Source organism: Melanerpes formicivorus, unplaced genomic scaffold, assembly GCF_026170545.1.
Source record: "Melanerpes formicivorus ecotype bairdi unplaced genomic scaffold, bMelFor1.0.p_v2 SCAF_21, whole genome shotgun sequence".
Lineage (NCBI taxonomy): Eukaryota > Metazoa > Chordata > Aves > Piciformes > Picidae > Melanerpes > Melanerpes formicivorus.
In genome coordinates, this window is record NW_027142373.1 from 6,797,570 (window position 1) to 6,812,822 (window position 15,253).

The window sequence follows — 15,253 nt, forward strand, 5'->3', positions numbered from 1 at the left end:
AACACTTACCCGAAAGTGTCCTGCTGTTACTTACAGGGAAATGGCTTTAACTAACACAGAAGCCTTTTCCTTGCATCAGTTGCAGCTACAACCTTGACCAGCACCTCGAACTGAGCTGCCCCAGGCAGGCAGCCCAGGGGCTTCCCCTGCAGCAGCCAGGCTTTTCCTCCCGTCTCACCACAGAAGACTGCAGCTCTAACCACAACCATAAATCAAACAGCATTCTGACCCTGATTTCACATCTGAGTCACAGCTCTCCTCATAAATCCCACAGCTGCCTGAAACTGACTCCTGTGCTGCTCCACCTCCCCTAACAAGAGTAGAACTTTTCAGCAGCACCACAACCTTAGGGGCGAGGCAGGTGATTGGCACAGCTGGTGTGCTCCAAGCTCTAGAAGACACAGCCAGCCCTTCTCCAGAACAGTACCCTGGCACTTGGCCACTACAAGAGAACTGTTTCTGAAAGAGCCTGAGAAATTGCTGCCCCTTCTCCTGGGAAAGACCTCAAAGCAAGGCAGTGAGAAGTGCACAGACAGCTCCATCATTGTCTCACACTCCTCCAGGCTGAGCTTGCTGCTCACACCATGCAAACAATTCCTCCCTGGAGAAAGGGAGAAGTCTTCCACTGCTTATGGACTCCTTTCTTCCTGTTCTACACTACCACACAGGAGTTGATCTGCTAGAGGGTAGAGAGGCTCTGCAGAGAGACCTCGACAGGCTGGACAGATGGGCAGAGTCCAACGGCATGAGATTTAACGCATCCAAGTGCCGGGTTCTGCACATTGGCCACAACAACCCCATGCAGTGCTACAGGCTGGGGTCAGAGTGGCTGGAGAGCAGCCAGGCAGAGAGGGACCTGGGGGTGCTGGTTGATGGTAGGATGAACATGAGCCTGCAGTGTGCCCAGGCAGCCAAGAGGGCCAATGGCATCCTGGCCTGCATTAAGAACAGTGTGGCCAGCAGGAGCAGGGAGGTCATTCTGCCCCTGTACACTGCACTGGTTAGGCCACACCTCAAGTACTGTGTCCAGTTCTGGGCCCCTCAGTTTAGGAAGGAGGTTGACTTGCTGGAGCGAGTCCAGAGAAGGGCAACGAAGTTAGTGAGGGGCTTGGAACACAAGCCCTATGAGGAAAGACTGAGGGAGCTGGGGCTGCTTAGCCTGGAGAGGAGGAGACTCAGGGGTGACCTTATTGCTCTCTACAACTACCTGAAGGGAGGTTGTAAACAGGCAGAGGTTGGTCTCTTCTCCCAGGCAGCCAGCATCAGAACAAGAGGACACAGTCTCAGGCTGCGCCAGGGGAAGTTCAGGCTGGAGGTCAGGAGGAAGTTTTACACAGAGAGAGTGATTGCCCATTGGAATGGACTGCCTGGGGAGGTGGTGGAGTCGCCGTCACTGGAGGTGTTCAGGAGGAGACTTGACAGGGTGCTTGGTTACATGGGTTAGTTGATTGGGTGGTGTTGGGTGATAGGTTGGACGCGATGATCTTGAAGGTCTCTTCCAACCTGGTTTATTCTATTCTATATATATATTTATCTGTGTTTATATGTGTAGCTATCTATATACACATACAGCAGACCTCAGCTGCAGCTTGTAAGTACCTTCCGTGAAATGGTTGAAATCTCTCATATATTGCAATAACTTTCAAAGGAAGCCCCAGACTTGGCATGAAAAGCCTGAAGGGACAAATACAATTATGCCACAAGCGAGGGGACTTCTATCATCTCTCCCAACACTGAGGAAATCCACATCTCACAGCACAAGAGCTGAACAAGGTTCCCAGGTGATGACACTGGAGCTTGCATCCAGCTGAAACAGGGCTAGGAAGGCAAGGCCAGCAGCTGCCAAAACACAGGGAACTCCAAAAGCAAAAGCTGTGTCTGCAAACAGCTCAGGAGCCTTTTATCAGCTAATGCCTTCAACAAGGCAGAACCAACAACCATCCTCAACGACAGTATCTGGCTGCACTCAAAGCCCAGGTGTGCAGTGCTTGCATTTGGGAGGCACCCTGCCCTCTCCCTGCGGGAGCCAAAAGGCCTTCTGAGATGACCTCTGCTCTTCCCTTCCTCAAACAGCCCATCAAGGTTTTTACCTCCCTCTCTTTGGAGGAGTTCAAGCCCTCCTGCCCATCACCTCTTTGGCTCCAAAGGGTAGGGGTGGTGATGACTGTCACACCTACACCACAGCAAGCCCCAGGTTGCTGGGAAGGCAAGTGCCACGACCTTCAGTAAGCCTGGCTGCCCTCTGAGCCAGCCTCCTTGTACAAGACAGGTTCACTTCATGTGAAATTTTCCTCCTTTTCATAAGCAGGAGGGAGATGTCCTAGAAGCCACTTGGCTCTCCATCCCTTAGGAATGCAGTAGGGTCTCTGGTGAGCAGATGCTACTATAGAGGGCTGGGGCAGCCAATCCCTCCGTGGGAGAATGGAAAGAAAGTAGAAACAATTTAGTAACCAGTGACACATTAGTATTATTATTCATAACTAATTGTAATTAGCCACAGAAGGCTCTGTTTTCAGATTCTTGCAGTCAGGTCTCTGTCACCTGGAACAGGTCATGTCATCTTGTTTCACAGCAGAGGGCCAAGTTCAGCTGAGGGTAATTTGCTGCAGGGGCACACAGAGAGCCTGCCTCTGCCCAGGGAAAAACAAAAAAAAGCAATTTCTGTTCTGAGGGCAGTGAGCAGCATGAAGGTTCAGGGACATGGCAGTGGATTTTGCTGGAGGCAGCAGCAGCTCTCCATTTCCTGGGGATTTGCTCCTCTGCCAGTCAAATCATCTCTTTTGAGGAAGGGAGATGCTAAGTCCTAATTTTGCAAATTGACTCCAGGTTAAAAAGAAATAAATTAAAAAATAATCAAGCAGGCTGTCAGGATTATTTGTTTGGGCACAGGAAAGCCTGAACCAAGGAGTGATATCATGGAGGAATAACTCCTGGGATAATTCAGCCTCAAGCCCTCCACTGAAAACAGCTGGATGAAGCAATCTGGAAGGAAGTGAACTTTCCTTAATTAACTCTGCTTTCAAAAAGCCTTCAAAGGCCACCACTGATTCCTGGCTCCTTATTGTTTGTTTTGCTACACTCAAAAAAAAACCCCAGCATGGTTTGGATTTTTTAAAAAGATCAGGCTGGGAATGAGAGTTGGACCACTCCAATCTGCATCATAAATATAAGTCACAACCCAGCCACAATCTGTGTGAGAATTAGCAATGTCTAATCAGCCCATGAAACAAAACAGCATCTTTCCCATCCAGGAAGCAGGCGCTGTCTGTGCAACCTACTCACCGGCTGCTCAGAAAGACATCAGCCTGCTTAAAGACACCTAGAGTTCACACAATCACAGAATGCCAGGGGTTGGAAGGGACCTCTGGAGATCATCCAGTTCAACCCCTCTGCCAAAGCAGGGTCACCAGGGCAGGTCACACAGGAATGCATCCAAGTGGGTCTTGTAAGTCTCTAGGGAAGGAGACTCCACAACCTCTCTGGGCAGCCTGCTCCGGGGCTCCAGCAGCCTCACACCAAGAAGTGTTTCCTCATGTTGTGGTGGAACATCCTGTGTTCCAGTTTGTGTCCCCTGTCCTATCACTGGACACCACTGAAGAGAGACTGGCCCCTTCTTCTTGACACCCACCCTTCAAATATTTCTAAACACTACTAAGATCTGCTCTCAGACTGCTCTTCTCCAGACTAACCAGCCCCAGGCCTTTCCTCATCAGACACATGTTCCAGGCACTTCATCATCCTCATAGCCTTCACTGGACACTCTCTAGTACATCCCTGTCCCTCCTGAACTGTGGACCCCAGAACTGGACACAATACTCCTCCTGTAGTTAAAGATATATACTCATGGCTCTGTTAAAAACACCAAATAGGACTGGTCTTAACCTCACCTGCAGTGCCTTGCAAATGACTGTTTCACATCTGCAGACTCATAACCTAAACTTCTGCACAGTCACAAAACTCACAGCACTGGCCCCATGTTTTGCTGCAGGGGACTAAAAGCATCACAGCATTTACTTCTCTAAGCTCTCCAGCCCCAGCACTCTTCATGTGTTCCTGATCACCTGTCAGGGCAACTGACTAACACCTGCCTGCTGAAAAATATGCTTACAAATCATAAAGACTTAAAGCACAGAGCTTGGCAACATTTTGAGGCCAAATATTTACTTCTCCAACACTGAAGATGCCCTCCAGCAGTACAAGCCCATGGCTAATGGGGTCAGGTCTTTGAGCTAGGAAGCTCAGCATTAAGAGGCAAACCACAGAACCATGTTTTGATCAATTCTGTTAATAGAAGAAACTTCAGCTGTCCAAGCTACAAAGTGAAGCCTCTCGTTCCCTGAAATGTGTATTAATTAGAGTAAAGGGATTACAACCCTAGAATATTCAAGTGCTTTCCTTCACCTGAAGCAGTAGTTTCATTCAAGCAAGAAAATCAACTTTTCTCTTCATTCAGTGATGAAATTCAAACAACATGGAAAAAAAGTACTGTTTGCACATTCTGGGGAGGACCAGAGGGCCTGTGGGCAGCAACCAGGCTGCTCCTTTTTACATCCAACAAAGCTCCATTAGCACCAAGGAAAGATCTCAGGATACAGTTAGCAAAGAATTCATTGTTACTAATTTGCATGACACATGAGACAACTCCCATCAGCTGTCTGAGCTCAGATCAGCAGAGACACAGAGCTCAGGCAGTAAATCCCAGCAGCACTGCTCACAGCAGAAGCTTTGTCCATAATGAAATTAATAAAGGCCAGATCATAACCCAGGACCTGAAGCCTTAATTTCCATTTTGGTGGGCTGTTGAGAGGTTCCATTTTATTTTTTTTTTCAATTAAAAAAGAAGCCTTTTTAGAAGCCACCTAGGCCAGGTGGCTCTGGCCAAAGCAAAGCCCACAGTATCCTGAAGTGCACAGCAGTGAGCCTGCCACACACACAGCTGCCCACACTGCCGGACAAGCTGCACATTTAAAGACTTTCCTTATGGATTTTATGGCTAAGGCAAAGAAGAACAAAGAAGTTTTGTTCACTGAAGCATCCCCAGATACGGATCTCTGTAACTGGGAATGCTTCTTTCCTTGGTTTGCAAAACCATTTGAAAAGCCATTGCCTTAGAAAGCCAGGGACAGAGCAGCTGTCTGAGAAGCAGAGCATGAGATGCATGACACCCATCCACTTGAGCTTTTGTACATTCAGTATATTTTGGTCCAAACTTATCTGAATCACCACAGAATTTACCAAACCAGCCATGACATTCACTATGGATACCCATCACAGCTCCTGCTGGCTGAGCAGCCCCACAGCAGTGCTCGTGAAGGCATCTGCAGGGCACAGCAATATCTATATTCATATGGATAGGGCTCAGCACACCAGCAAAGGAGTGAGTCCCAAGAAATATTTAAGACAGGAAGCGCAATCTTGTTCCCCTTTACAGCCCTTTTAATCCCCTAGCAGGTGTTCACATTTCATTTTGCAAAAAGCCCTCCAAAACACAAAACTGAAACAGTTTCATGCATCTAGAGCAGAGGGAGGGAAATCTTTCACCTTGCCCTTTTCCTATTCACCTCACTTTGGCATTTCCAGCCTGTGATTTGTTGCACCACCAGGGAAGGGCTGACCTTGTTGCCCCCACTGCCGAAATAATTCTCTCTCCCAAACCCCAGGACTTTACCACTCCCTGATATATGTATTTAAAACAAACAAAAGAGTTCAAATAAGTAACTATTTTCTCAATAGAAAATCAGGTTTCAAAGCAGGAAATCTCTAAGGCATTAAGATGGTAGTGCACAATGCTGGCATCTCTTACTGCAACTTGAGCTTAGAAGCCTAAGTCTGAAGATTTAGGGTAATTCACTGGAAATGGATCAGTAAGAGAGGTCACCTTGCATTGCAATGGCTCATGGGCTTGATGCTAGAGCAACTAGAAAGCATGTGGGGAGGGCTGCGTTCCCACAGCTTTCTGACACCACCAACCAGGGCAGAAGGAGGAAGGCAGCAGGTGAGAAGATGTTCTGGGGTGGCCTGGTGCTTCGTTTCGGGTGGAAGGTGAGGATGCTTCTACAGCTCCTCAGGCTGGCAATTCTGAATCAGCAGTGATGGCAGCCTCCAGGGACATCTTGTCACCCTTGGAGGATGGAATGTGATGAAGATGGTGGTTTAGGTGGATTAGGCCTGGGTTGCAGAGGTGAGTAGTGGCAGGGGTGTCTGCATGCTGACTCACATGTACTAGTTCACCTGGATTGGAGAGCCGTTGTGGCTTCAGTCTGCAGGCCAGTCCCACTTGCATAATCTAAATCAGTTTGCAAACGGATAATTTAATGAAGTATATTTAAGGTTTCTCCCAGGGACTGATCTAGATAAGTAGACTTCTAAACACGACCTACTGTCTAAGGTCTGGACCTAATTTATATGCTAAAACCATCCCAGGCCCTCCCCCATTTATTTCTTTTACCTGATCATAGGAGTTGTTTATCGTCTTGAAACATTAAAAGCTCTTTCTGCAACGCATCAGGACCGAGCTAGGCAGAGCCCTCCAGTGGACCTATCCGATTCAGTCTGCCTACATTTTGGCTAAGCATGAAAAAAAAATGAAGACACAAAAACCTCCCAGACACAGAGGAGCACAGAAAGGCATACCTTGTAGGCTATACTGTTGAGAACTTTCATGGCCAAGTCGGAGACATCAGGGTAGGGGTCGGCAGCTAGGTGCAGGAGCACTCTCCAAATTTGGGTATAAACACTGTTGAAACTCACACCTAAAATAATAATAATAATAAACCAAAACAACCCCCAAACCCCACAGCACATGACAATCCATCAGCTCAAAGTCTTTGATCTTAATGTGAGAAAATTCATTAGAACTCCAAACACCACAATGACATCTAAGAAAACATCAAGAGAAGAGCTCCAAAACACCCTCTGCGGGCATCTTGTCTCCATTTTTGTGAAGTCTGCAAGGTCTTGTAAAAATGAAAGTGGGAAAAAGCAAAATGAATTAAAAACTACTTCAAGAAGTGCCAGTCAAACTGCTCCTTTTCTAGGCTGCTGAAGCAAATCATCTGAAAAGGCCAAATGGAAATGGCTTTGGATTTCCTGAGCTAAACTACTAAACCCCACAGCTCCTGGCTTATATTTTTATGGTTATTTTTATTGCTGGTTTAAGCATTAACACTCAGCTTGAGCATTCAGGGGTTTTATGTATCCTACAAGTTTACTAAACATTTAAATGTTAAAAACAAAGCTTTAGGACCTTAGTGGAGCAGTGAAGTCTAACTCAGTCTTTCTGTTGTCATTGGTATCAGCTCCTCAATTGCCCATTTGTTATTGAAGGAGAGTATCTGTTGTCTGGTATTTCAGCAGAAGGGACAGACAGATTCAAAGTACAAAGCAAATGAAGAACAACTGTCAAAATTCTGTGAACATTTCATTTTGCAGCTTTGAGGTGAGCCTTGAATGTGTTGCAATTCTTTCTTCTAACCCTCACAATGCCTAATATTTGTAACATCATCATTTGGGAGCTGAGCCATTTGGACAATATTAAAGTGGTTGCAGTAACAAAATAAAAGGAACTAAAATGGGGATTTCAGATGAGTCACAATCAATGGTAAATGACAGATCAAGCTGTTGCTGCATTTTCCTTTCATGTTTCTGGAGGCATCTAAATATAAACTGTTAAGCTCAGAAGAAAGGGTCCCTTGGTCAGCAAGATGCTTCTCACCTTGCAGAGCTGCTAAAACTGATACTCAGACCCACAGAAGGTAAGGCTGGGGACAGTGCAGTCCTGAACTTTGGCTAAAGAAGGCAAGTAGTGCACAGTAAGGACCTTCAGGCACACTCATGATGCACTTCATGCTTGTCTGTGTTAGCCAAGGGACTCTTTCTCCTGCCAGAAAAGTTCCCCAGCGTGTGACAAAGCATTCTGCAAAATGCAAAGGCAACAAGCTAACTCCATCCTCTCTCCTAACCCCTAAAGGAAAGGGTCTCCTACTCAGCCAATATCCAAAGGATTTTCCCAGTGGTATCTGCTTATAGAGCTTCACGCAGAAATCTCACAAACATTAATGACAACCCTGCTTGGACAATCCTGCCCATTTGCTGAAGGGCAGCTGTACAATAGCTAATGCCACCTTTTCCAAGGCAGGGAAGATACAGGGCCTGGCAGACACAACAAAGTCAGACTCACTCAGGAAAAATGAAGAAGTTGATAATCTGAAAAAGCAGTAACAGCTGTCAACATGCAGCACAGTCAAACGACACTGATCTGTCAGATTTGGTTTATGCCATCTGAGAATACAGCCCCAAGTCAAGGAACAAGCCCAAAATCAAGGAATGTGTGAGCACAGTAAGCACAAGTTGAGCAGAACTGATTCAGAACAGTGCAGATCCAAGCTGTGAGTGTTGGTCTCTTCTCCCAAGCAACAAGAGATAGGAAGAGAGGAAATGGCCTCAGGTTGCACTAGGAGAGGTTTAGGATAGGTATTAGGAAGAATGTCTTTACTGGAAGAGTGGTCAGGCATTGGAAGAGGCTACCCAGGGAGGTGGTGGAGTCACCATCCCTGAGGCATTCAAAAACCATGGGGAGAAGGCACTTTGGGACATGATGTAGTGGGCATGGTTGTGTTGGGTTAGTTGTTGGACATGATGATCTTGGGGATCTTTTCTGATCTCAAGGATTCTATGACTCTCTAAGTTCAGGTTTTGGCTTAGCTCATGCCAGGCAAAAGCCAATGCCTGCTTCAGGAGCTCTTGTGTTTCAAATAAAGAAGATATCAGTACACAATCAAGTCTGGGCTCAGAAGAGGGTTAGGCCTCCTGGCCCTAAAGACTGGTAATACAACATTGGTCTGATTTTGACAGGCTTCTGACCATTTATGTTCTACTTTTACAACTGCCACTTTCATCCTGGAAGTTTCTATTACTAGGGAAAGTAAAAAGGGAAAGGGGGAAGATGAAGAAGAAGAGAGGGAGAGAGACTAAGTGCTACAAGCTGTGGGAGGAAAAAAGCCCCGGCAGCTGAAGCAGCTAGCCCAGGTAAAGTCATCTGAGGTCTGCTCAGAGCTCTACCTCCCACATTTGGTCCTGTGCAGAAGTTACATAAGGACCAATGGGAAATCTGAATGGCTTCATTTCTTTCAAAGCCCTTGAAACACAGCAAAAGGAAAGGGAGAGCAAGAGGGTACCCATCAGATTTCCCAGGGTCTCTGATAACCACCTCGTTCATGACGCAGTCATGAAGGAAAAAGAAACACAACAAAAACCCAGGAACATTTTTTATACATCTGAGCTTCATGAAAAAACACCAAATTTAAACCAGAACTGCGCCAGTGCAATTTCTCATTCACTCAACAGCCTTTGAAAAGAACAGAGGGAATTTCTACAAAGGCATCTTGAGCTCAGAGCTGGTGCTCGAAGGACTGGTCCTTTCTTCTGCCATCCTCCCCCCACCCGTCTTACTGATTCAAATCAGTGACACATCTGACACAGCCCCTTGTAAAAACCTCAGCACTGAGGCAGTGGGATAATGGAAGGCAGCAGAGGTGGCAGAAGGAACAGCAGCTTGATCGCATGTAATGGACTAAAATGCAAAAAAAAACCATCCAGGAGATGCAAACAAAGAGCGGAGCACGGGGGCCAGAGTGTTAATCTAAGCAGACAGCTCTGTAATTAGTCAGCCTGATTCAAAGTCAGTTAAATGGACCTTGCAGTACAGATTTATGGTTACAAAATTATTCCTGTTCACTAAGAATGTAGAAAATAAACTGCCTGCCTTTACTGATGACTTTGATTTTCTTTGCATGCGCAGAACTGTTAGTTCAATTTAACAGCAAGCACTGTGGAGTGGCCCTGAGGAGGGCACCTGGCTGAGGTCCTGCAGTTGGGTCACTGGCTACATGCAGGGTAGAACCAAGCTGGATGCAGAAGTGAATTCTAACGTTTTTTTGGGTTTTTTTTTGTATTTGCCAGGCTTTGACAGGGCTTCTTTCTAACCCCCTGTAAAAATCACTGCAGTGATTCTATGCCTTGATCTGCAGGAGAAGGTGCAGCATGCAGCCCACCACTCCCCACCCAACACAGCAGCGAAACCTGACCGGTAGCCGACCTGGCACAGCCACACAGCTTGGACAGAGACAGCTCCCACCAGCAGCCAAAGGCGTTTCAGACTGGCACACAATGAAACGTGCACCTGAAGTATTTCAGACTGAAGAGTACCCAAGGACTCAAGTATCTGCTTCCCATCAGCCCTAATGCCACCTGCTTTGTCAGTGTGCATCCCCCAAGCGTCTCCTCTTCCAATGAGTGACACAGGAGGTGCTGTGAGAGCTACTCGGATGAAGAGAACATTCTGAAATCCTGATCGCTCTCTGAACTCTGCTTTGACAAACGTGGACAGCAGCCTGCTCCCCAGAGGAATAGCACATCAACATTTCTTGCACAGATCTGCCAGTCTGCAAGCTGGTCTCTGAGCAGGGCCACACAAAGGGCCCCCTGCACACTCCAGCCCCTGCTGGTGACTCTAAGGGCAAAGCAGGAGCTTTCTCGTGTTGCAACAGAAAAGAGAATCAGCTTGTTAGGAAAAAATATGTTCCCTTGGAGCAGGAAACGTTGCCCTGGAGCAGGGCTGTCATAGCCAACATGAAAGCAGCCCATCATGACCAGCCTCTACCTCAAGCTTCCACTTCCAAACATGATGCAGATCCCTGCATTTTGCTACTGTGCAAGTTACTATTTACAAACACCTCTGGCTGATCAGTTACTTCTTACTGTTTCTGTGTATTTAAATATATTGTCTATTGTTGGAGAAGGAGGCTCTACAGTGTCCCAACTCTGTCCCAACACTCAGTCTCTTATCTGCTGCAGGTCACTGTCCACCCACATCTTTCACCCTCCTCATCCTCACTGCAGTAACCTCCTGCTGTAAGTGGTACTTCAAGACAAGTCTTCAGGATGGATTCTGTGATGTGGTAAATAGTTTCCTGCCCCCAGACTCTCCTGCTGAAAATGAGCACAATTCCCCAGCACTTCACTGCTCCAAAATTTATTTTCCTCCCTCTTTGATCATTCCTTAATATAATCTTTCCAGCAATGCTCTCTGTAGGACAAAGACTTTAATCATGCAGTTTGGATATGAATAATTAGCCTCAAGGTACGTAAAACCCCCCATCTTAATTCCTTCCTTTTTCCTGTCTTAAAACTAAACTAAATGAAACATTTCCAGGACACCAAGATTAATGACTAGTTGTATAGCAAAAGCAGCAAGGCTCAGCTTCCCATGCAAGCTGATGTCTTTGTTGACTAACCAAAAAAACTGCCTCTTGCCAGCTTGAAAATGTGGGCCAGGAATAAATGTCTCTTCTGGTAACAGGACTGCCTGGCCAAGGAACAGCCTGCCAGAAAACTGCACACCTTGACTAAAATTATGTGTTGCACTGGGAGTGGAGAGGGGGCACTAGACAGGGACATTTGGCCTACTGTCAGCTAAGAAGCTGTTTGTAAAGTGGCAGAAGGAGGAACTGAGAGGTTTTCCTCGAGGTTATGGGAAGAAGTACATCTTATGATGCTGCCGTGTGAAGTGGATGAAGTGGTTCAGACTAATTCCCCTAACACCGTGCTCCTAAAATCGTGACAGAGGAAGAAAGTCCTGAATCAGCCTAGAGAATGCAGAGTACAGAACACAGAACTAAACTGGGGTGACAACCTTCTATGTTTGTTATTACAGACTACATTTCTGCTTTGCTTTGAGTCAAATGCCCAAAGCATCCTTTTTACTGCTCTGTCTCAAATACTTGGCACTCATTAATGCAGAGCCAAATCACCATTACAGAGTAGAGCAAACCATCTCTTCAGTTAAGACAAGCCTCTTACCCAGGTGGACTCCTCTCCAAGGCACCCCACTCTTGCTGGCTCTGTTGCAGTATTTTATTGTACACCAGAACTTTAAAGGGGTTAATGTGAGCCCAGGCTGGCTGTGCAGCAGCTGCAGCGCTACTCAGGGTGGCTGGAGCTGATGGCATTTTGAAATCTCTTTCCTTGGGGAGCAGGAGAGAGCAGGCTAGAAGATGGTGATTCTTCAGTAGAAATGAAAAAAGCCTGGCTTTCAGCAGCCAAATGCTGAAGGTAATGGGATTCTGTGTGAGTTATGAATTTTAAACACTTCTATAAGCTCTGTCGTTTCCAGCTGGATATTCAGTCAGAGCTCCTCTGACTGAATAGGAATGAGGGAGGCTTTAGAGAACTGCTCTTTTTGTTTTCCTAGGTCTCCTTCACTCATCTCCAGCTCACCTCTAGATTCTTTTCCAGCTGTACTGTAAAGCCCTTGAGACATGCTCAAGCCATCAGGCAGACTCCAGTGTGCACCAGTGGAAATGGGAAAACTCAAGTCCCAGCTTAACAGGGAGAGACATTTCCTAACATTCCTGTCATTTCTCATTAGAGCCAATTTCCTTACCTACAATCAAAAGCAAACTAATTGATCAAATTTCTAAGGAACACATTATTTTAAATGCCACAGGGGCTCAGGATTTACAATCCCAGAATCTTTCAACTCAAGAGAGCCAAATCTCCATTATTCTTAGAAAATACAGAGTAGAACAAAACATTCCTTCACTCAAGGCAAGTCTATCACTCAGGTAGGTGCCAACTCTCTCAGTTACACCACTTGGATTTTTCTACTGATTTTTGAAGGCTAGAAAATTATGGGCACATTTACTGACTACAAAGAAAATGCAGAAGCTTCCCCCAGCATTTCTCTGCTGCACAGGAGGAGACTGTTCCAGAAGCTGGGTCCTTCTGCATGTTCATAGACTCACAGATTCACAGAATGGTTTAGGTTGGAAAAGATCATCCAGTTCCAATCCTCCTGCTGCTCAAAGCCTCATCCAACCTGGCTTTAAACACACCCAGGGAGGGGGCATCCAGGACCTCCCTGGGCAACCTGTTCCAGTATCTCACCACCCTCACTGTCAAGAATTTCTTCCTCATCTCCAGTCTCAATCTGCCCTCTTCAAGCTTTAATCCATTCCCTCTCATCCTATCACTACAAGCCCTTGGAAAAAGTCCCTTCTGGCATTCTTGTAGCCCCTTTCAGGTACTGGAAGGCTGCTCTAAAGTCTTCCCCAGAGCCTTATTTTCTCCAGGCAGAACAGCCACAACTCTCTCAGCCTGTCTCCACAGGGGAGGTTCTCCAGCTCTCTGACCATCTTTGTGGCCTCCTCTGGCCTTGACCACCTCCAGGGAGGGGACATTTGTGACCTCCCTGAACAACCTGTTCAAGTGCCTCACCATCCTTACTTTTACAGCATTTCTTTCTAATATCCAGTGTAAATCTCCCCTCCTCAAGCTTCAAAGCAATGCTACAGTAGCAGTCAGGCATGACTGGGAAAGTTATTGAAAGGAACTGAGTTGAACTAGCTCAGTATAAACACTCCAGTTTTGTTCTACAAAAGAAATGCAAATAATCCATTACACACCAACCAGCCACGTGCTGCATAAATACAAGGCAAATTTCCCTTCCTTCTGGCACTTTGCTCTGCAGAGCTTTGTACATTACCCAGAGAGTCAGAAGGTGGGAGAGAAAAGGACTGTAGAGTGGTGTTAAAAAGTTGAGTGCTGTTAGTGACGTCAGAGGGGAGAGGGGATTGGAGGCAGCAGGCTCAGTCATGAAACTTTTTGCACAGCAGCAGATGTCTATGACACACTCTTCTTGCTTTTGAGGCAGAGCCTGGGATTGCTTCTTTTTTATATCCTGTTTTAACAATGTACATATAAACCCACCTGGGAAATTAGCTAGGTAAGACTTCCTTGGGTGAGTAACACAGTAAAGAGGCTGTACAGAAACACAAACCACTGGAAAAATAACCCAGGGAAGCAGTTAGTGCCAATGTACCCAGCTGCTGTCCAGGGAGAGGGAGTCCTTGCTTTTGTTCTATACCCAGTGAAACCACAGTGGGTGTGAAATTCCTTTAGATGCTGCATTCTGTGCTCAAATTCCTAATAGGACTGCTGTCCACTGTAGGGAGGCATGCCACTAGAGCCAAAACTTCTCATTTCCAGGCCTTCCATCAGACCAGGAGAAACTCTGCTCTGCAGGTAGCCAGCCAAACACAAGAGCACACATCTAGTGCTACAACAATGTATTTTGCAGTAGGATTCAGTGGGAGCTAAGATCCAAAATTTCCACAAAAGCTAGTGGAAGCATGTGAAGGAAGAGGACAGAAAAGGAAGGGTAGGAGGGTTTCACTCACCTATTAGTGAATTCAGAGAAGAGTAAGAGCTGACTCGTCTCATCTTGTCAATAGTCTCAAAGGACAGGATGTACTCTTCATTCTCAGGGCTGCCCAAGGTGCTGCTGGCGCTGCTGCTGGTGCTGAGATTCCCAGGAGAAAATGCAACAGAGCTTCCAGCTGCCAAAAGAAAAGATGCTGAAACAGGAACTGATGAGAGAAGATTTTTCAGCCAGGCATAGCGGCCCCTTTTCTAAATCCTACAACGCTCAATGAAGGTGCAGGCAAAGCCACAATATCCCCCTTTAAACACTTAGAGTAAGCACCAAGGAGGCAGAAAAGATTCAGTTAAAAATCCATGTGCTGCTGGGAAGTTGGGAGGCACCAAGTTAGTATCCAAACACTCAGAAAAATCAATACTAATGACCAGAAAATTGAAACTAATTATGAGGGGGCTTCTTATCTAATCCCTCAGAGCTGGCAGCTGGATAATCTGGGCTAAAGTGTAAGCTTTGGCTCTGCTGGCTTGCATGGGGCATTTCCTGGCTTGCAAGAGAGGGGCTAAAGAGGAGATAGAGTCAAAAATGAAAGAATTTTCAAATCTTTCTTACATTCTTCATTCAGGCTGAGGTTCTGCAAGGACTTGTTCAGGTTCCTAGCTGTGGTAACTGCTCGGATGTTCCCGTAGGAGCTGACAGAGCGCAGCCTGGGTGTACAAGGACCATCTCGCACCGGTGTCAAACTCCCACCCTCTGTGGATGCAAAACTTAGCAATTACAGATGTTAAAAAACCAAACAAAACCAGCAAAAAACCAGTCACAGCCTTTTGGCTATTTCCCAGCAAATATGTAACCAAATATGAACAGAATTCAGTCATTGTCCATTAGGTTAACCAGAATGGGGTATGACAAAGGAACCTCTATGCACATGATCAGCAAGGACCATGTGTCTCTGCTGTTGAGGTTGTGATTTTGTTGCCTCCAGTAAAACCAGGTGAACTGAGCCTTGCCAGTGCCTGAAGGCTATCCATAGAGGCA

At 46.3% G+C, this 15,253-nt stretch overlaps 1 protein-coding gene across 2 annotated transcripts in view; it reads right to left on the minus strand.

The window, feature by feature from the left end:
• The window catches only part of RPTOR (regulatory associated protein of MTOR complex 1), a 178,123-nt gene that overhangs the window by 42,488 nt on the left and 120,382 nt on the right, over positions 1 to 15,253 (minus strand). For both annotated transcript variants that reach the window (XM_068151258.1, XM_068151257.1), the window contains exons 19-21: positions 14,828 to 14,968; positions 14,238 to 14,396; positions 6,634 to 6,752 (exon numbers count right to left, since the gene is read on the minus strand). In XM_068151258.1, coding sequence (XP_068007359.1) covers positions 6,634 to 6,752; positions 14,238 to 14,396; positions 14,828 to 14,968 — 419 coding nt within the window. The remainder of the gene's footprint in view (positions 1 to 6,633; positions 6,753 to 14,237; positions 14,397 to 14,827; positions 14,969 to 15,253) is intronic.